Genomic DNA, 21,721 nt, shown 5'->3' on the forward strand with positions numbered 1-21,721 from the left:
AATGTCACTAATATGTGCCATCCTAGAGCAGCTGTACTACCTGTGCAGCCTGAGGGACTTGCAGGTATCGTCTGTCTTTTTATTATTATTATTTCGTTTAGACTGGTGAAGTTAAAGAAAGCGACTGTGCAGCAGCAACTGGACGCCAGGTGTCCCCAGTCTCCCATTTTTCGCAGCAAGGGGAATCCTGCTGGAAAGAAGGGCTGACTGGAGTGTGTGAAGAAGTGCGTCCGCATGAGTTGTTTTCACACACACACGCCACTTTCGGGTACTTTTCAAACTGAAACTACTTTTAATCCATTTTTAAACTCCTCCGGGTTTCCTTCAGCCGCAGTAATGCAGACGTAAAGTCAGAGTGTGTGTAGGCATGTAGGAATGGATGAAGACAGTTGCAATTAGGAAAGCAGGGTGGCGACAGGTAGCCAAAGATAAGGGAAGAAAACGGGACTACACCTTTACCGCATTACTCGCCGCTTCCATCGGTGGAAGTTCCGCACAGCAGCCGCCTTTCTTCTCGGGTCTGCCCGCTTCTCCTGAACTCTCCAGCGGATTCCTCTTAGGTGTTTACTCCGGCACAATCATGTCTGAGGAAACAACGGATTTCCCTAACGAACTGTTCGGTAAGGTTACGATAGCGGGGATTCGTGTTTACGCCAGCTGACCGACGCGTGCGCTGCGCTGTTATTGCCCTCAAAATAAAATAAAAAGTTCGGAGTTCGTCGAACTGTTTTGACGTGGCTCAGCTGGCTCAGACGTCTTTTAGCTGCAATGGTTTAAAGGGAACAGCGCCATGTAAAACTTAACGCATTGGTCTGATAGCGGTGACGTTGTGTTTTTACTCGCTTTTGAAATCACTGCGAGTCACTTTGAGACTCTCAGAAGTTACATAGAAGTTGAAGTTTTCTAAATATACGAGTGTTTACTACAATTCTGGGCCAGTGTTTTGGAAAGAATAACGTGATTCAACTGAAGGCAACAAGCTCATATTAAAACACACTAACTTCAGTAAACAACAGCTACACTGTCCTGCTAGTACTGGATCACACTGATTGGGCCTTTTATTATCAGGTGAAATAATCTCTGGTTTTCATTTGTCCATTTCTGTAAAAATAAAAAAGTCATTTTCATGCCCTGGGGCTTTGGCTGGCTACCTGAGAGTCTCTCCTCTGCTGCCACTTCCTTATCTGAAGTGGGGGAGAGGGGTGTGTCTGTGAAATTCCTTTGGATTGTGGGATATTATCAACACAGACTGCCTGGATGACTGAGTGTCAAAAAAGAAGTGTAAATCACTGCATTTAGCTGGAGAGAGTAGCCTGAACTGAAATAAAACACCTTGCTGATACAGCCAGACAGCTGCAGGTCCATGTGTTTGACCTACATTGACTTCTGCAGGCTGATGTTGGACTGAAGCCACCTGCAACCTATTTTAGAACCAGTGTCTTACTTACTGACAGTTTTAGAGACAGCGGTGGGCCGTGAGGGTGGAGAGGCCGATTAAGGAAAAGCTTGAAAAACCATGAGGTCTTTCTATTTATTAGCTCACCATTAGCAGACTCAGATACTGCGTGATGAAGCTGACTCACTACCCCGTGCTCTCTGTTACGGTGTCTGCAGACCAGTCTCACACTGTATATCTGCGCTGACCGATGAATGGGGCTTTTTGTAGGCAGCCCTGCTGTTGGTTTTAACAGGACGGGCTGACCTGATGCTGCTCATCGTCAGTAATTTAAAACTAGGAGGGAAAAAAGCTTATCGGCAGCGCTCGTTAGGCCTGACCTTTGTGTGCACAGAGACTGAACTAATGAAAAGTGAGGAGGATCAGATGCTGGGTGATTACATGCCAAAAGCTGTGTGAGAAAGTTCAGCAAGTATACGGACACCCATTCATTTCTTGTCTAATTTTTAAGCAGTCAATTTTACAAATAAATAACTAGAACCCATATGAAAGTAGACAGAGTCCATCTAATACCCCAAAATGCCAGTAGCTCAGCATTTCAGAGCCACATTTATCCCTCAAAAGTTGGTAGAGATTAAAAGCATTGCTGTCAAAGAGAGACTGCCAGACTTTTATTTAAGAAGTGGCCAAAAATACACCAAAAAGTATCAGGTTAGGCAGCTTTGTCTTTATATTCAGGTGTTGTTATACTCCCATTCCCACAGGTTATTTTAAAGAGCTGTACTAGGACATGTTACAGTACAAGTCCTGTTAAAGTGGCAACAAGTCAGCTTGTGGAATCTCTTCACTGCTAGATATTCTATAATCAGCTGGCATTATTGCAAACCAGAAGGGTTTAGGAGCCACAAAGGTCATGTAAAGTTACAGAGCGAGGTCGCTGAGGTGCATAGAGCATAAACGTCACCAGGACTCTGCTGACTCATCAGCATTAACATCAGCACAAAAACTGTGCACCGGGAGCTTGGTGGCATGAGCTTCTACAGCCCAGCCTCCTGTAGGCGTGACGTGCAGAGCCAGCACCTGTGTCCATAGCTTCGATGTCTCTAAATGTGAGCTTGTGCTGTCTTATAACTTCTGGCTGTGTAAAGAAGTCACAACCAACAGTTCAGGTTCAAAGCAGGAACTGTGATTTAAGTCAAAGACAAAACGAGTCTCGAGCCTCTCAAATCATAAATGAGAATCTGGAAGAATTAATTGTATAAAGGATGAAGCCGTCTGCACAGCATTTAATGGACTTTCAGAAAATAGTAAAGACTGAATTTCTGCCAGTGTGAAGTGTAACTGGAGAGTGAGAGCAGACGTTTGTTTAGATTCGGCATGTCGCAGGTTGTTACTCTACACTAATTAGTCTGCTGGGAAGTGGAACGTGTTTTTTATAGGAGCGGGTTGGACATGTGTTTCTGATCAGCCTCCACGCTGCTTCATGCTCTAATGTTTTGATCCTCCTCATGACCTCATTGTGTGTCTGGGTGGAGGACAGCATGAAGGCGGACCCGTGCTTTTTGACTTATTAAGACTCCTGCACACAGCACAGCGCCGCTCGTTTCTCCTCGTCTCACCCTTGTCTTTTACCCGATGCTTCCCTCTCTGCGTTCCAGCTTCTTCACCCTCGTTCTTTCTTCGTGTCCCTGGACTTCCACACCAATACTAAAACAACATACAGACTTTACGGGTAAACCATTAACAAACCACTACTGGTTCCATCAGGGAGATCAGATGTGGTGCATGCTGTGAGCAAATAAGATGTAAGGCAGTCACACTCGGTAAAACAGCACTGAGAGGGAATAACTAAGGAGTAAAATAAATATTTCTGGTGAAAAGCAAGTCCTTCGAGTTCTTGTATGTTCTGATTACAGGAAGCTCCAAGTTATAATGGATGTGGAAAAGCTTTGACTGGATTTTTCTCCACAGAAGTGCCACCAACCAACGTGCACTGCACATAAATGAAAGGAACCGTTTTTGATCAGCATTAGGTCAGTCAAACTTCTCGGAGAGCGATCTGCTCAGTTAAATAGCAGAGGAGGTTGTTAATGAAATGAACAACTGGTTCACTAGAGGGGCAACGATGAGACATCCCCAAACACGTTCATATTATCACAGCTGGATGCCACTGACGTTTTTCCCTACTTATTTTTTCAGACTGTTTTTCCTGTAGTGTTGCATTTGGTTAGAGTCAGTGTCACTACAGGTAGCATGAGCCGATACCTGGACCCTACAATGTTGCACGGGTAGTCCTGATGCACCGTCCTGAAGGTTTGTCTCAGCACAGTCTCAAGAGCCTGGAGGAAATTCCAGGAGACATGCAGTTACTCCAGAGAGCTGAACAAGGCTGTAGAAGACCCTTAGTCCATCAGGAGGACTTATGAGTGAGCTTGCAGGAACAGTCTGAGCGCTGCCAGAGCTACAAAATGACCTCCATCAGGCTACTGGTGTGAATGTTTCTCACCAAACAATCAGAAACAGGCTTCACCAGGGTGGCCTGAGGGCCTATTGGGGACCCTATGCTCACTATCTGGCACCATAGAGCGCAGTTGGCATTTAGAATACAAGACCAGAATTGGCAGGTCCACCAGTGGTGCCCTGTGCTTCTCACAGGGACACATAGCCCTTTTCAGGCTAGCCAACAGCAGCCTGATTGCCTTCAGGTACTGGGATGTCAGACCCTACACTGGAACACTGGGTCCTGGGTTCCTCCTGGTCCTCGACAGTGCCTGGCCTCATGTGTATGCAGACAGGAACTGCTGACTGGCTTAAATCCATCCTTTCTCAGCACAAACCTCTAGAATCCATCTTGTAATGCTAGTCTAAATTCTAGAAGGCATTCATCGGTCTTACGTACGTATTAGTGACCTCTTTGAGCCGGCCATACAAAATATCATTTGGTGTGATTTGTCCTTCTTTTGGTGCGCATGGCCCGCCCGTCTCCTTCGATGCTGACAAAGCAAGAGATTGATGCTCAGGGAACCGTCCTGCTCCAGCACAGCTGCGTTGGCGACCTCGTCGTTCAGTATTCATAATAGGAAGCAAAGGTGAAAGCTTTCTATGTGATTCCTTTATGTAGACATAGTTGTTTAACAGAGAGCTTCATTTCTAACGTTTCTATTCTCGCTCTTTGTACTGTGGAGAAACTCGATGTTCATCATGAACATCATGCAGCTTCTTAAACAAATGAAATCATTTGCATGATAATCTGGAAGTGATTCCAGTTCAGTGAAGGATGAGTTTCTCGTAAAGAAACGGACACTCTGCATTTACACTCAGCCTGTCGACACTAAACCCTCGTAAATAAAAACACGTTCTAAGTGATTGATTCTTTTTTCTGCGTGCATAAAAAAATGATAGCTACAGGCTGTGAAATGTTTGGTGTTGTGTTCGCGGTGCAGCCTTCCATCACTCATGTTTCCCTCTGCAGCTCATTAACTTTTGTCTGCTCTCTCCTGTAGAGAGACAACAAGATGCAGGTTGACACATAATTTGTGTTTTAGTGATTGCAAACCACAACTCAGTTTGCAGCATAAAGACGTTTTTTTTTTTTTAAACATTTATTTATTGGTTTTAAACAGTTTTACATGGTGCACCGTGAGCTAAAGAAAAAATAAAAAAACACTAAATAAGCAAACTAAGAACCCCTTTTTAAAAACACTATAATGATCTGGTTAGAAACACATAACTACTTGGGAGAAATGTTACAACTGTCTCGGTTTACTCTGACATTTGGAAATAACAGCTTTCCTCCTGGTAGGGCGGATGCAGGTTTTAAATTTTGGTTCGATCAAGGTATAAGAAAAGTGTCTGATATATTTAGGAATAATACTCATGTCTTTTGAACAACTTGGAAGTACTTTTTCTATTCCTGTCAAACATTTTTTAAAATTTCTTCAATTAAGAAATTTTATCTTAACCACACAAGGTGACAGCTTAGAAATCTCCACCTCCTCCTCTCTAGAGAGCACAGTTATAAAGCATCTAAATGGGCGAGGCCGAGTTTCTGCATTGTACAAATTATTTATGGAAAATTCCAAAGAATCAACACAGTCTGTTTTAGAGGCTTGGAGGAAGGATTTGCAAATGAACATATCTGATGATGAGTGGTATAAATCACGCTCCTTGGCCCAGAGTCAGACAATTAATGTGCAATCTCGACTACTTCAATATAAATGGTTAACAAGACAATATATTTCACTGTATATGGGAGTGTCCACATGTGAAAATCTTTTGGGAAAAGGTAATAAATCTGTTGAGTCAAATTATTGGTGATGTGATCCATGTGGACTTAACAGCCTGAAACTCTAACTTGATTTGTGTATCTGTCCTTCCCTTTTGTTATGGTTTGCTTTGTTTTTGTTTCTATTGTTATGTTGTTTCTGTTGTTGTTGTGGTTTTGTTTTTATTTATTTATTTTTACTTTATAGGTTTTTTTTCTTTTAATTATTTCTTTATGTTTTAAGACCATCTCAGAACACAATTCTTCATTAGTAAACGAGACGTGTTAATCTGACCTGAAAGCATCTGCAGGCCACCAAATCTCCCATCCTCCTATTGTTGTGTAACCTGTGATCCCTCCAGCTGTTCTGGTGTCAATTGTCGTGAGTTTTTGTGTGTTTGTAGAGAGTGTGCGGGAGGCAGTGGGGCGCAGGGTGAAGCTGACCCTGAGGCAGAAAGTCCAGCTGGAGGTCAAAGGTGACAAGGTGGAAAACAGAGTGCTGGTAAGTGACAGCTGTTTAGTGCTTTTTACTGTAACCATGTGTACTCACAGTTGTTGTTAAACTTTTGTTTTTGTGCCCTTTTTGGCATCAGGAATGTTATATGTGATGGGTGGGAAGCAGGAAGTGTCACTGCTCTTAACCCTGGAAAACACAGTAAGCTGAGTGTGTGTGTGTGGGCATGTTGCTGGAGCGGGAAGGTGATGAAGCAGGAAGTGCAGGCTGACGGTTTATCGCCACACGCAGCAGTTTGTATGTCTGTAGGAATTCATCTTCTTCTCATCTCAATGCTTACTCAGTATTTATTTGAATAGGCAAAATACAAAAGGGTGCTCTCAAATACTCCAGATGTCGTGCGAGGAGCGCTGCACAGGCAGTGTTTTTGTGGTCATTTTGGTTTTTTAGTTGCCTCGACGCGACTGTAGATTAGCAGCAGCCGGTGACTGATGAAGACCAGCGAGGAAGGATCGGTGCCATTTTTTTTGAATGTTTGAGTGTTTATATATCACAACAGAACAACCCGCACCTTTAAAATGAAACTTCTATCAGCAGTCTTGGTTCTGATATTGTGAGGTTTTCTCGTCAGCTCGTGTGCGGTTGTTAAATATTTTGTTTGCAGCAGCAGCAGCTCGTCCGCCGGGAGCTGCTGCTGCTCTGAGTCACGTTGGGAGTGCTTCCTTGTTTGGGTTCAGTTTCTCTGCAGCTCTACAATCTTTAAAAAGTGTAAAAACTGATGCACAGCTTTTCCCCTGTTTTCAAAATGAGCAGCCATTCTGAAACTTTTGTTTTGATTAGCAATGTCGGAGCAAACAAAAGAAGGAATGTTGCTTAAGTTGCTTAATTGCAGGGTGGACGTTGTGAAGTGGGCCTCATGGTCGAAGTTGAAGAGGGGCTGGTAGAGCTTGATATCAGAGCTCTGTGGTGCTGCTGTTTCATGCCAGGCTGGAAAGCACCTCCTTATGGACACGGCTTCGTGAGTGGCGACATTGTCGTGCAGAAACAGGAAAGGAAATACCTCAAACGTTTGGCACCAAGTTGAAAGCAAAATATCGTTATGATGAACTTTGTTTTGATTGAACAAGCTGTGCTAAGATGACGGGCTGATATTTACAGTTTAACCACTCAGGGGGTTTTTACCTGCAAGCCTCATTTGTACGAGCGCCGTTTTCCTTTTCTTTGTGTTCTTTTGTGTAGGAATCATGGAAGAATTTCCACACATACTGGGGAAGTCCTGAAATGAGGAAGTGGTGCAGAAATGAGGACTGATTGTTGGAACTTTTTGTTTGGTGATGTTGCTGCAAATATGATGCAGCAAAAGTAAAACTCTTATGAACTGTTGGAAGACGCAGCGCAGGGATAGGTGGGTGTTACCGGGCTATCTGGTTTCACCTAACTGCAGGTTTGTGTGAGTGTGGGAATAAGAACAGACAAATGAGTATCACCACTTCTGCTTAAAGCTCGTCCGCTCAGCTCAGGAAGTGCCTTCAAGCTCAGTTCATTTTTTTACGTCTTTAACACACTTGTGTTTTCCTTTGGCCACATACCACGGCTCTGCAGCTCCTGTCAGGACTTGACTGAAGCAACCCACTCACAGCCACAGGGTGTTGGGACACACACATTCCACAGCTGTATATCAGCAGTTCTACCCTATAGCTATAACTTCTTGAAATGAGCCAGCGTGCTCAGTGTTTCGCGATAAAGCGTCCTGCTGGGTTTCTTTTCATTTGTGGAAATTAAAGTAAAAAACACATTTTTCTCCTGAACTCCAACCCAGTGAACATGAATGTGTGTCTGCGTCCTGCATGTCAACACCAGGAATGAGTTTGTTTGTGAAGATGTGGGTCTGTAGTTTACCTTTGTGAAACCACTACAGCTGAGCGTTCACACTGTCGATGTCTTTTGCACCCACTTCAATCGTCACTGACTCCAAACTATGAAGGAAACGTGTCTGAGCTGACACACAAAAGCTACAGATTATAATTTTATCTATTTGTAATATTTGGGTCTCAGGACTGAGTGCTGGTGACCATCTAAATGTGCCCTCCATATCCACACGACACCAGTTTGTGTGCAGATTATTTTATTTGTTACAACTAAAAATTGATCATTTCATCTCAATTAATAGATTTTTTCAAATATTTTTTGTGCCTTTCGCACAAAAGGCAGCGTTTGAACATGAATATCTTAAAGACTGTTAAAGATAAAAGCTCAGGATGAACCTGCAGGCTTCGACAGCACTTTGATGCACTCTGGTTCAGACGCTTTGCATCTGATTTCTCTTCCCTAGTCTGCTTACGTGGACTTACTCACCTGCTCACTGCAGCTCGTCTGCAGAACGACCTGAAACAGGCCCGCCCCTCGGTCCATCGTCTGAGACAGTCGTATCTTCTTGGCTCGCCTCAGATGTAACCTGGAGTGACCTCACTAAACTGTAGGCGCCTCAGCTGGCTCGGCCTCCTGTGGCGTACAGCTCGCTTTCACTGCCCCACTTTGTTTCCTATAAAATCGTTGCAGTGAAAGTGTGATTACAAGGACCATTTACATCCCCACCATTTCACACCATAATTCATCAAACATCTCAAAAATAAGTCGCTAATTTTGTCTGTAGGAGTCTGGCTAAGGCCGAGCAAGCAGCCGTAATGCGCACTTGCTCCCCGCCAGGATTGAGGTTCAACACGTGGTGAAAGATAATGTGTATTATTATCCCACTGGGCTAAAAACCTCTCCAGAAGCCGGCGCTGCTGCCAGCTTCTCTGCGAGGGAGAATACACAAAGCTGTTGGGACCAAAGGCCCAGAGGGACTGCTGCTCACATTTAGACTGAAAATGGCTAAATTTCCTTTATTCTATTTATTTAGTTTTTCATGTGTAACATCGTCAACGCCACAATTACAGTTTCTAAATTGCTCTTCCAACCGCAGGGAGTCCATTTGAATTCTTTTTCATTTTTTCTTCTTGTTGTTATTATGATTGTTATTATTATTATTATTGATGCATGAAAACCCTTTTTTGCCTGTTTTATTTAAGGGTGATTTCTTGTTGGGCGCTGATTGTACTCCATGACAGACAGCTGGAAACTCAGTGGCCAAGCTGTTCTTTGGGTGGATGCGTACACTGTAGTGCAGATGAGTCCACGTGGTCGCTAAAGCAGGCGGGCGCACAGATGTCCTCGCTGTCCACAGTCAGACCCCAGGATTTAGGTTGAACAGTTGCTGGCTGTGTGGTAGATGACTGTAGAGCGTGTAGAATAACCGTATGGATGTGTGGTTAAATGTGTAGTCCAAAGCACTGAGCGTTCATTCATTTAAAAAGAAAAGTCTTCCACATGTTTTCATTCATGTCAGAAAGCAAAAACTCAGTTTCTTCATCCTCATCTGTTGACCGTTGTCTGTCTTTGTCCTCAGGCTTTGGCTTCACATCGAGCCTTTCTGCTCACAGCACGAGTCCCCTCTAAGGTTAGTGACCCCGTTCATCTCACACTTTTTATTTCAATCTTTGTCTTTGTGTTTTGTGCTAAGTCGCAGTCTTTAACACGCTTGTACCGGCTGAATGTCAGCCCGTTGGATCGGCCACTGTCACAGAGAGCGTTTTGACTGGAGGGCAGCCTCGCCCCGAGCGTGACTACAGACTGTATTAATCTGTATTTCATCACAAAGTACAGCTATGTTTGTTATTAGTCAGACATTACCTCCAAACACACCTTTGTTTTTGGGCACTTGGCTGTGTGTTAACAGGATGTGTTTAACTATTATACTCTGGGGTGTTTTGATCACATGATTTGCCGGGCTTCCATGTTTGCTAATTATCCTCCTTTTCATCCCGGACAGCTCCAGCACAGGTTAACATTCAGAAAAGTCCCCTGCATAAACACTATGGTTCCCTGATAAAACACATTACCTTTCATGCATGTGCTCATGGTTTTTATTGGTCATATTGAACGTTACAAACCCACATTTTTTCTTGATTTCTCCGTATGTCTGAATTGTCGCGTCTCTTCTCCCCGTTCGCTCGCTGTTTCCTGCATGTGCCTCTCTACACAGTTGAGCAGGTCTCAGCACCATATGGAGACATTTGATAGTTTTACCCACAATGCAGCTGTGAGAAATCAGCCTGTGGGAAAGAAAAACAGTGACAGGAAGAAAAGTTCAACCTAGAGGGCGAGAGGCAGGAACGGAGAGGAAAAACATTCTGGAAAGAGCAGAAAAGTAAAGATTGAACTATTTTCTTGAACTCTTCAGACTGAGAAAGATACGAAGGATCGTGAAATGTTTACGCTGCTTTATTTTTAGGCTGCCTGGGCACGATACGGAAGAGCAAACGTGACGTAAAACTAAGGAAAACCCCCCGTACTCTATCCCAAAACCCATTTTCAGCTGAATCCTGAATCTTTGTGTTTCCTCGTTTTAAGTTTAATAAACTGTTTTTAGAACTTCCGGCTCATCACAGTTCTGTATAATTAAAAAAGAGAAGTAGGTCTGTGGTTAAACACAGTTTCCACGATGCTTCCTTTTTGGTAGCATCTATTTTCATTGCTCCCTGGTGACTCTCGAGGGTTTTTTTTTTCTTTTTTGGGGGCTTCTTAGCAATGAGTGTGTGAACCAGGCCAGACAGAGACATAAAGTCTGATTCAAAGTGAAACTGAGTCCTGGGACTTTGCTCAAACTAAAACTAAATGGCTGTTTGGCTCCAGAATGTCAAACACAGAATCGTGACCCCAGAAACGATGTATATGTTGGAAATATGGCACATAATCATGGAAATCTCAGTCATATACGGTGTATAGAGGAAGATCTAAGACGAACACAGATGAACAGATCCCTGCTAATCAGTGCAAACTGACAAAGTAATAAAGTAATCACATTTTCCTCGCGTCTCGGTAATGTCACCATATTATTTGTCAGATAATTTCATTAATGCAAACACCAGCACCGTTAACGAGAAGCATTAATTCATCAGCACTTTTGTTTACATGTGTTTTTTATAAGAAATCAGAACAAAATAACTGAATAGACTGATTAAGTTTGTCTCTGTATTTTTGTTTAAGAGGATTTCATTGCTACCACAGTACAAACACAGTGGAGAGGTCCACTTTAGTGCCTCGGTGGAGCTTTGAGCCTCAGCTGTATCCCAGCTGATGAGCTGCTGTGAAGTCGGACAGTCTGCGAGGATGGACTCGCCTCTGGAGCCAGCTTTAAGGGGGCGTCAGAGGAAGTGTTCTGGCTCTGTGGTTTTGGATCTGTGTTGCCAGTTGACGTTAATAGTTGCGTCATCACTATTGTTTTATTTAAGGTTGTTTTACGTTGTGCAATCGTTGCTGTCGGGGATTCCCTTATGACGGGATAATTGTTTTGTCTAAGCAAATGTTGTCTTTGATTATCAAATGACTGAAATAAGACTTTGTAGTTCAATGAGTTTAAAGCAGGCACTTTGTTAGCCGAGCGACTTTATTGGAAGCCACAGTAGAGGCCCCGTGTTTAAAATGAGTAAATTATGACTGAAGTTACGTATCACGCCTGTAAAAATCAGAGCAGAGTTTAACTTATTTGAAGTTTCTTTAATCAAAGTTTGGACCTGTGGAGGACCGACTGTGCTTTTGTTTGTCCGGGTTAATCCGGTTACCCGACTGAACAGAGCTCCTCAGATCAAAGTTGTCGGTCTTTTCGTGACACATTTAAAACCCTCCTTGTTTTAAAAACACGTTATGATGATGAGTTGCGATGTTCAGAAACACGAGTGAACCTTACAGGCTGCAACGTGTTTCAGCTCCGCCAGCTGACCCCTGATCTGTTGTTCCACAGTGGGCCAGCGGTTTTTCTAACTGTGTAGGAAGAGAGTGGAACAGAGGGCGGTTTGTTCCTCGGTGTGTACTGTCCCAGCCCAGAGAGGCAGCGGGGAGGGGGGGGAGACAATGGAGGAATTTAACAGCTGGTGAGGAGGGCAGGGAGGGGGCACGGCTCGCCCTCTCGCTCTGCTTTTCGCTTCGTTTCTTATTGATTTCTTCTACTCGGGCAAAGTCCAAACCGTCCTCTCTTCCACCCTCCTCCCCCTCTCGCTCTGCATCGCGCCTCTTCATCGTCTGACAGCTCTCCGGTCACTCCATCTCTTTCGCTTTCTTTTTCCGCCTCCCCCCTTTGCCCCCGCCATCGTTGTTGTGCTTCTCCCTCTTTTCCTCAGTCACACTTGTTCTTTTTGGCAGCGACCGCACATTATTTTTACTCTCTCTCTGGATTCAAAGGGAAGCGAGTGTGAGGCTCTGCTCCAGACATTTGTTCTGCAGACTATTTGTAGCCTGTGTTTTTTGCATTCCTGTAGTCTCGCTGATTTTTCTTCTTGCTCCTCTCTTCAGGGTTTGTTCAGTAGCAATAATAACCCGCCTCGTATCGGCACTGCACGCTCTGTCCATCATGGAAAAGCATTTAAGAAATTCCTCCCTGGAGAATTGTTGATAGTGTAAATGAAATATAGTCCAGATGATTGGGTTGATTGAACGTTCTTGCGGCACAGCGAACTGTCTCTGTTGCTCAACCACGAAACAAGTCGGCGCTTGAGAAGTTATTCTCAGTCCATCTAAAAACAGATACGCACTCATCAAGGTAACACTTGTTCTGCTCCATGACTGAAAGTATGTGGACCCTCAACATTTCAGCCACGTGTGATAGTTTAACGATGATGTTTCATTCTTTCCACCAGATGTTGCCTCGCTTGGCTCACATCAGCATTGCTAACAGTGAAGTTGGCTGATAAGATCTGCCTCGCAGTCGGCCTTCGGTCCTAAATGTGAAGGTCAGGTTCAAACAATGAGCACAAGTGGTGTTCTTAGAGCGGTAGAGATGTGCACCTCTGGCTGCCGTCATGTCCACATCCACGAGAGTGAGCCTCTCATCACCAGTCGTTGCACGCCTCCTGTTTCCTGGTGCAGTTCAGGAGAAAGAAATTAGTTTTCTGTCTGAATTTTTTAGGTAATAATAATACGTTTTATTTATAGGCGCCTTTCAGACCCTCGAGGTCACCTTACAATAACACGAGAACAATAGCAGCAATAAAATATGATAAACATGGCAAAATAAAATTTAGACATAAGGTAAAAAAACAAACAAAACACAAGCATAAAAGTATATAGGTCACGATTTCTGGAAAGAAACTTTGCTGCTGAGTTTTTCAGTATGTTTCGATGCTTTGAGGCGAGTGCAAGGATCCCTGCAACAAATATGCAAAGGAAAAAACTGGGCAGCTCAAACCAAACCTCTCCCTGTACATCCTGTTACCTTCACATCTGCCCAGTTCAGTTGTTCAGACATACAGCTGTTGGCTCAAAAATGTAGATCAAATGTTGTGTGTGTGTGTGCGTGTGTGTGTGTGCGTGTGTGTGTGTGTGTGTGCTCTCCTTCATAGACTTCAGCTTGTCCAGGATGCTGCCGCTCGCCTCCTGACTGGCACTAGAAAGCATGCCTCTATCACCCCAGTTCTTATTGAGTTGCATTGGTTACCCATAAAATATTGCATTGAATTTAAAATATTGTTGCTCACCTTTAAAATTATAAATAATTTAGCCCCTCGTTATCTTGTCGATCTTCTTAGTCTAGATGTCCCTGGACGAGCCCTCGGGTCTTCAGCCCAATTACTCCTCCAGCCTAGATCTAGACTTAAATCTAGGGGTGACCGTGCTTTTGCCCTGGTTGCACCGAATCTGTGGAACAACCTTCCTATCGCTATCCGTGCGTCAGACTCCGTTTTATCTTTTAAATCCCGTTTAAAAACTCATTTATTCAACATAGCTTTTCCATCTCGTTAGCATCCCTGTTTTATATTTGGTTCAATTTCTTATTTATGTACTTTATCTTTTAGCTATATCTGTTCTTAGTAACTTTGTTCTTATATCCCCTTTTATTGCTGTATAATTGTGCCCTTAACCTGATGACATATGTGGTACTTTGTTAATAGTCTTTTATTTAATCATGTCTTAATTTTCCTGTTTTTATTGTAAAGCACTTTGGGTTACCGCTGGTCTTTTAAACGTGCTATACAAATAAAGTTGTATTGTATTGTGTGTGTCCGTGTGTGCAGCACCTGAAATCCCTTCATCCAGCTAATGGCAGCTTGTGTTTTGACTGTGTGTGAGGGGTAAACGTTTCCTGGGAAGAGCCCGAGTTTCTCATGCTGAAGGAGGAGTGACTGTAATCACTTCGCTTTGTTTTCCGTTGTAAATGTTCACATTGTGGGAAGAAAAAGCTCCTTTGTGATTGATGAAAAGTAGAAAAACACTTCTGGCTGTTTTTTCTCAGCCTGCTGCCCTTTCAGTGGCTCTTTGATCAGATGTGGAAATACAAGATTACGTTGACGGCGTCTCTTCTGAACCCTTTCAGGTTGAACAGTCCTTCAGCTATCTGGAAATCCAGGGAATCCAAAGCAACAAGCCCACACAGGTACAAACAACATTATTGAGCTTTTCATTCATTACATCGCAGCACACATGACAACATCTGGACTACATGCACATGTGTCTCATGTAAAACATTGACAGCTTTTCCTCATGAAGCTAAAGCAGGTTTGACTCGTGTCGAGAACTCTGACGCTGTCCTCTTGTCCACTGTGTGTCCTTCTGCATCATGTTGGTCTTTTAAACTGGAGAAGTGAAAAAGGCCTCCAGCTCTGCATTAACTCACTCACCTGAATCAGCCTCCTCAGGCTTTCAGGGGAAAACCAATCATCATCATCACGGGGTGTCTGCGTTTCTTCACATCCGTGTTTCCTTCATGTCCGATTCCTTTGTGTGTGTCGCCCCCTGCAGCTGGTGTTGGAGCATGAGCACGGCTCGTGGAGCCTCCGGCTGGGCTCTGCAGAGGAAGTGGACAAGGTGATCGCTCACATCGGCAGCTGTCTGCACCGGATCTGCCCGGCAGGCGTACCGGTGTAGGTACCACACAGCCAGCAGCCGCTGGCACTGTTAGGCTGATAACACAGAACCACAACCTGACAGAGGGTTGGAAAGACCCTTTAAGTGTGAAATAAAGTTTTCAGTGTTCAGTTTATTCAGTAAAGTTTAGAATGATGATGAACAATTAGTTTCCATGTGATACTTAAAACAGGAAAAAGCTCATTTAACAGGAGAAGCATCTTTAACAGCACGGCACCTTTAAGGGTTTGACATCTGTTGGAGGTCATTGTGTTTGCTGGAGGGACGCATTTGTGGATGCAGAGGAATTAAAATATAAGTATGAAACAAATCTTCAGGAGACTTTTCTGGACTCTGCTAGAGTGTCGTTCCTGTAATCGGCTGCACGGTGCACGTTTGAAGCAGTCTGACGCTTTCAGATCACTGTCATGACTGATACACGTGTCGGCCTCATTATTCGTCTCTTTGGCCATGTTTAATCTGAACGTGTGTGAGAATCAAGAGCCTGAGCAGGTCCAAATTGTGCAGATCTTAAGTTTAAGGTCATCTTCTTATGCACCTCTGAAGCATTTTTAGCACGGCTGTTAGTTTTAGATCCCACAGTGGATCTTTGCAGTGTGTGCAAATCCTCTACAGCAATCCTTCAACGTGGTTTCATTTTCAGGATGTTACAGAAAGTCTCTGTGATGATGGTCGCATCCATGGTGACCACTTCATGTTCACAGTAATTCAGCAGTTCATAGAAATCAGACGTTTGTGGCCTTTGCACCCAGATGAAACCAAATGTATGTTTTCAGTCTAGTTGACTGCTAAACAAATCTCGTCATTAGTTATGAAAATGTGAGTTTAGTCCTCGTTTCTTTTTATTAGCTAATAAAGTCGAGCTTGTCTTTTTTCTTGTTTCCTGTCTTTAGTTTCAGTTGTTGCTTTGGGAGTTTTGTGAAGCTTTTGAAATGATTTTTAAGAAGTGTGGAAATGAATATGAAATGATCCTGTTTTGTTGTCCTGCTTTCTCCTCTTTTGTCCCTTCCTCTCTCTGTAAGGAAGGAAGATGATGAGGAAGTTAAACTTGAATCCCCCGGACAGGCTGGCAGCCCTGCAGGCCATCTGGGACGAGCAGGCGTCAGCTGACCTGGGACCGTGCGGTACATCATCATCACTCACTTCCCAGTTACACCAATTCACATGTTTAAAGTGTCTGTGCTTATTCGCTGCTGTCATGTGATTCTTTGCAGGCGGCTTCTCCCATCAGTACTGGTGTGTGTGTGATTACCTCCGCCAGCCATACAGAGAGGAAGTCCAGTGGGTCGGTGCTGCTCGCTGGAATCATTACTCTTTTTAATCTGATGAACTTTGTTTCCTCTCTTTCGTCTGTAGTCATCAGCTTCTTTTCTTATCTGCCGCTTTCTGTTTTTCACTGATACCTTTTCCATCTTTTTTTCTTCGCCTGCTTCTCTCCAGATGTTTTTACTGTGATGTCACAGCCATGTTGAAGCAATAACTCAGATTCTTGTCACATCTGCTGGAGCTGCGTGTTTCTGCTCTTTTTTTAAGTTTGTGGTTTCTTTCCTCTCAGCCTCACGTCTTTTCTTGTTGTCACCAGGATGTGGACACCATCTATCTCACTCAGGACACCAAAGAGCTCAACCTGCAGGACTTTGTTCATCTGGACAACAAGTACTGAAACCACTCAACACCTCATTATGTATCGAGAGTGACTTTGAATATGGGGGGACCAGTTTGAGCTTCATTTTTTATGTGCAGTATCAACGCATTTAATTACAGATTCAGCTGTTTTGTTGTTGACGCTTCAAAAACACTCTTGGCATCACATTTTTCATTGTGCTGGGTGAATGAGGTGTAAACTTTCAGGTCAACGTCAGCAGCAGTGTTTGATGTCCTTTTTTCTGTGTCACTGTGTGGAATAAGTGAAGGTAATGAAGGCACATTTTTGTCCTTTCAGGGATTTGATTCCAATCATTACAGTTCTGGAGTACAACCAGTGGTTCACTAAGCTCTCCACCAAAGACTACAAACTGGTAACATCCTGCACAAATCCCGCTTTACCTGTGACATAAAACATCCACACATGGCCTCCTGTGTTTTTATCATAATGTTAAAAATCCTTCGCTATATAATAAAAATTCTTTATTTATTTTTATGTGACTGGGATTCAGTTTAAGACCCGAGTCTGTTTTGTCTGTTTCAGCCGACAGATGTGTGCGACCAGATTTTGAGAGTGGTGGCTCGATCGAGCCGGCTGGAGGAGCTGGTGCTGGACAATGCTGGGCTCAAAAGGTCAGAGGTCAAATAAGAGAGCCAGGCACATGTGATTTGTGCTCATTTTCCGTTCTTCCATATTCTCCACATTTGTCAGTAAAGAATAAAAAGAGACCCCGACTGACCGATCTGCATTGTTGTTGCTCGTGTTGAGACTCTGTTAACAAAATCTTGCTAAGCCTGCTCGCTCTTCTTCTCCTGCAGTGATTTTGCTCAGAAACTGGCCGGCGCTTTGGCACACAACCCCGCCTCCACACTTCAAACACTCAATCTGAGCAACAACTCGCTGGAGGACAAAGGTTAAAAAATGTGTACACACACAGACACACACACACTACAGGCCGTGACGTATCAGCACGCCCTTAAACATCCCAGGAATACAAAAGAGGCGATGTTCTCGTAGAGCATTACTTCATTTGTTATTGTCCCGGATGAGAACTGGCATTAATTTCACTTCTCATTATGTTTAATTTTTTTTCATCTGTTAAACATTTGTTCAGAGTTCTGTTAGCAGTCTCCCTACGGGGCTTCCAGCTGCAGTCAGGCGCCCTCTGGTGGTCATTTCTTTAGCACTTTAAAGTCTAACGCACAGGTGTCGAACTCCAGGCCTCGAGGGCCGGTGTCCTGCAGGTTTTAGATGTGTCCTTGATGCAACACAGCTGATTCAAATGACTAAATTACCTCCTCAACATGTCTTGACGTTCTCCAGAGGCCTGGTAATGAACTGATCATTTGATTCAGGTGTGTTGACCCAGGGTTAGATCTAAAACCTGCAGGGCACCGGCCCTCGAGGCCTGGAGTTGGACATCCCTGGTCTAACGACTTCAAATACTGATGTTTGTTTCCTGCAGGTGTTGCAGCTCTGAGCGCTCAGTTTGCCAAACTGCCCATGGGTCTAAAGCACGTGAACCTCTCCAGGACTTCCATGTCTCCTAAAGGTGAACAAACACAGGGACACTGAGAAGACGTCCTATTTTGTGAATTCTTACCTTTCTTTTTTTTTTTAAGTGCGCGTTGTTGTCATCATTTTCAGGCGTAAACAGCCTCTGTCAGGCTCTCTGCGCCAACCCGATTGTGGCCTCCACCCTCACACACCTCGATCTGTCGGGAAACTCCCTCCGAGGGGACGACCTCCCGGTATGCAGTCATCCTCGCCACCGCATCTCGTATCAAACGCCAGGCTGGGCAACACTCGAGCTACAGTCACAGTTTGTGTTTTTTGTCTTCACAGAACCTTCACAGCTTCCTGAGTCACTCAAACGTCCTGGAAACCCTCGATCTGTCCAATAGCGACTGCTGTCTGGAGCAGGTCGGAACAACTTTAAAACTAAAAAGTCGGGCTCTGTGGTTCCATCGCGTTCTGATTATGTTTTTCTTCATCGTTTGTTATTGTGCTTAGGTGTGTTCGTCCCTGCTCAGAGGATCTTTGAAGCACCTTTCTGTCCTCAACATGTCAAAAACAGTCTTTTCTCACAGGTCAGATGTTAATAATGATGCACCTTAGTGTGATGTTTCTGCAGATATCCAATCTGATCACAAATGATGCATTCATTTCTCTTTTGATTTCTCCTTCAGCAAATCTTATCCAACAGTTGTTTTGTCACTTGACATTTATCGATGTGTTGATGCACGTGTCCTCACAGGAAGTGTAAAGATATCCCTCCGTCCTTTAAGCAGTTCTTCAGCTCTGCTCAGGCTCTGACGTCCGTCAGTCTGTCAGGAACCAAGCTGCCTCTGGAGGCTCTGAAGTAAGACTGTGATTTAAACGACACATATTCTGTACACGTTTCACATGAAAGCAAATTTGTCTCTGAAGCGGTTTGACGCTGAAGTAAGTGCTTCAGTCGCTTTGGTCATGTTTGAGCGTAACAGGTCTCCTGTTAGTGTTTTCAGTATAACGTTTAGCTGATTTCTGGAAACCTCAGGGATGTGTTGCTGTTCACACAGAGACAGATGTTAATAAAAGGAAGGATAACCTGGAAAAAGTGACACTGATGTCTGTAAGTCACACTCGCTGATTCATTTGTGTCTCTGCAGATCTTTGCTGTTGGGACTCGGCTGCAACCCGAACCTCAGCGACGTGTCTCTGGACCTCAGCTGCTGTGAGGTAAGACTGCAGCACGCTGCGTGAGTGTGGAGACTACATGTTGTTGTGATTTGTTCTACACAGATAAAGTAAACTGGAAGTATTGGAAAAGTGTTTACAGCGACTGTCTTCTGCTCCAGCTGCGTTCTGGAGGCTCCCAGATCCTGGAGGGTTGTATTGCTGAGATTCCCAACATTACCAGTCTGGATATTTCTGACAATGGTGTGGAAATTTTACTTTTAGTATTAAAGCTGCTCCTGTACATGCTTTGACTGTGATCTTGGTTCATTCATGTTTCCGTGCTGCCTCACGCAGGCCTGGATATGGATCTGACCACCCTGCTCGTGTGGCTGGCCAAGAACCGCTCCATCAGGCATCTTTCACTGGGCAAAAACTTTAACAACATCAAGACCAAGTGGGTGACAGACAAGCCACAAACATGGGTTTGCACTCTTTGTTTCACTGCGGCACAATTACTCACCTGGTAACGTTTCCTACAGGAATGTGGCTCAGGTCCTGGACAATCTGGTTCATATGATTCAAGAAGAGGAATCCGTAAGAAACTTTAAACACTAAATTCGTGTTTAAGGCTTTAAATTCATCCTGTTTTGATTTTAAACACTCAAAATGTGTCCGTTGCGTCCCCGTTTGCAGCCACTGACCTCGCTGTCCCTGGCTGATTCCAAACTCAAGGCCGACCTCTCCATCGTCCTCAACGCTCTGGGCAGCAACACCTCTCTGACCAAACTGGACATCAGTGGAAACTCCATGGGAGACATGGGGGCTAAGATTCTGGCCAAAGCCCTGCAGATCAACACTAAGCTCAGGTGAGCTCAGGTGTTTCATCTTTAACTCGTGTTGTGGTGAACATCAAGAAGTTGAAGAGGATTTTAATGTCCTACAGCGATGAGCGTGGGAATCTCAAAAACATCCTGACAATCTTTTCATTTCTAAAAGTTTCTCATAGAGGATACTAAAAGAGTTATTTTCCTTTTTTGGCTGATTAGTTTTTATATTTGTTTTGTATCTGCAGGACGTTAGTGTGGGACAGGAACAACCTGAGCCCGCAGGGGCTGCAGGATGTCGCTGCCGCTTTGGAGAAGTGAGTGTCCAGGAAGGCACAGCTGCCAGCTTTAAAGCCCAGCCCCGGCTTTGGTGTTGTGTGAGTGAATCAAATGTGGTTTTTCCCCATCAGGAACTACACCATCCGTTTCATGCCTGTTCCCATCATGGATGCTGCTCAGGCGCTGAAGGCAAATCCAGAGAAGACGGAGGACGCCTTGTTCAAGGTTTTGGTTTTCTCTGTTTTGGTCGTGTAAAGATCATTTCTGTGTGATCTCACCGTGTGTTTCCTCGTGCAGATGGAGCAGTACCTGCTGAGGAACCACGAGACGCGTAAATACCTGCAGGAGCAGGCGTACAGACTGCAGCAGGGAATCGTCACCACCACCACACAGCAGGCAGGCGCAGCACAGATTTCTCTCTTGGTCTTTTGCAACAACTGTTGTGTGTTTAAGAAACAGATCTGTCAGAGAGGATGTATCTACAATAAAACCTCCCCCAGCACAGAGCGGCTGCAGAGGTGGTCAGGATCAAAGGAATGGCTTTGATCCTACTGCTTGAACTCAGACTTTACAAGTTTAAGAAACACAATGACACATTCAACAATTTGACTTAACAGTTTTATTGATTACAAAATACGCCATATCGGATTCATATCGGTATCGGCAGATATCCAAATTTATGATATCAGAATCGGTATCGTTCCATCTCTACTCTGTACTGACTTTTATTTAATTGTACAGATCAAAGGGACTTTAAATAATTAAAGTATTCAAAATATCGCGTGCAGTGTTGTCTGACCTTTGACCTCTGTGATGCAGATGATGGACATGATGTGTGTGAGGGTGCAGGATCATCTGAACTCTCTGAGGTTCACAGAGACCAGCGCCGTTCAGGAGGACATGAAGGTGGCCGAGAACCTCATGAGGGATGCCAGAAACTCCAAAACCGTAAGAACGTGCAGCTCACCTCAGATCCACTAACAGCACAGCCTGTGTGCGGCATGGAGACCGACCCAGATGCTCCTCACTCATATCCTTTACTTTTTATCGCAGCTGCTTCCCAACCTGTACCACCTGAAGAGTGCAGGCTCCACAGGTACGTGTGTCGGAGCTATTCAGGATAAACTGGAGTCGATGGCTGGAGAGATAGCTGCAGTGATGGACGACCAGCTGCAGGTAAGAACGGCCATTTTTACCCCTGAAACGTGGCTCTAATCTCGGCTGTGTGACGGGAAAGCAA

At 44.2% G+C, this 21,721-nt stretch overlaps 1 protein-coding gene across 2 annotated transcripts in view; it reads left to right on the plus strand.

Moving 5' to 3' along the window:
* The first annotated feature begins 210 nt into the window (after positions 1-210).
* Positions 211-21,721, plus strand: part of carmil1 (capping protein regulator and myosin 1 linker 1) — a 30,906-nt gene continuing 9,395 nt past the window's right edge. For both annotated transcript variants that reach the window (XM_026155818.2, XM_026155819.2), the window contains exons 1-26: positions 211-620; positions 6,065-6,162; positions 9,563-9,613; positions 14,522-14,581; positions 14,947-15,068; positions 16,099-16,196; positions 16,287-16,357; positions 16,655-16,728; positions 17,015-17,090; positions 17,261-17,349; positions 17,536-17,630; positions 18,183-18,269; positions 18,365-18,468; positions 18,563-18,640; positions 18,731-18,807; positions 18,975-19,079; positions 19,369-19,438; positions 19,558-19,639; positions 19,733-19,832; positions 19,918-19,972; positions 20,072-20,244; positions 20,451-20,519; positions 20,613-20,706; positions 20,779-20,877; positions 21,301-21,429; positions 21,535-21,657. In XM_026155818.2, the coding sequence (XP_026011603.2) occupies positions 380-620; positions 6,065-6,162; positions 9,563-9,613; positions 14,522-14,581; positions 14,947-15,068; positions 16,099-16,196; positions 16,287-16,357; positions 16,655-16,728; positions 17,015-17,090; positions 17,261-17,349; positions 17,536-17,630; positions 18,183-18,269; positions 18,365-18,468; positions 18,563-18,640; positions 18,731-18,807; positions 18,975-19,079; positions 19,369-19,438; positions 19,558-19,639; positions 19,733-19,832; positions 19,918-19,972; positions 20,072-20,244; positions 20,451-20,519; positions 20,613-20,706; positions 20,779-20,877; positions 21,301-21,429; positions 21,535-21,657 (2,520 nt within the window). In that variant the 5' untranslated portion in view covers positions 211-379. The remainder of the gene's footprint in view (positions 621-6,064; positions 6,163-9,562; positions 9,614-14,521; positions 14,582-14,946; positions 15,069-16,098; positions 16,197-16,286; positions 16,358-16,654; positions 16,729-17,014; positions 17,091-17,260; positions 17,350-17,535; positions 17,631-18,182; positions 18,270-18,364; positions 18,469-18,562; positions 18,641-18,730; positions 18,808-18,974; positions 19,080-19,368; positions 19,439-19,557; positions 19,640-19,732; positions 19,833-19,917; positions 19,973-20,071; positions 20,245-20,450; positions 20,520-20,612; positions 20,707-20,778; positions 20,878-21,300; positions 21,430-21,534; positions 21,658-21,721) is intronic.

Source organism: Astatotilapia calliptera, chromosome 22, assembly GCF_964374335.1.
Source record: "Astatotilapia calliptera chromosome 22, fAstCal68.1, whole genome shotgun sequence".
NCBI lineage: Eukaryota > Metazoa > Chordata > Actinopteri > Cichliformes > Cichlidae > Astatotilapia > Astatotilapia calliptera.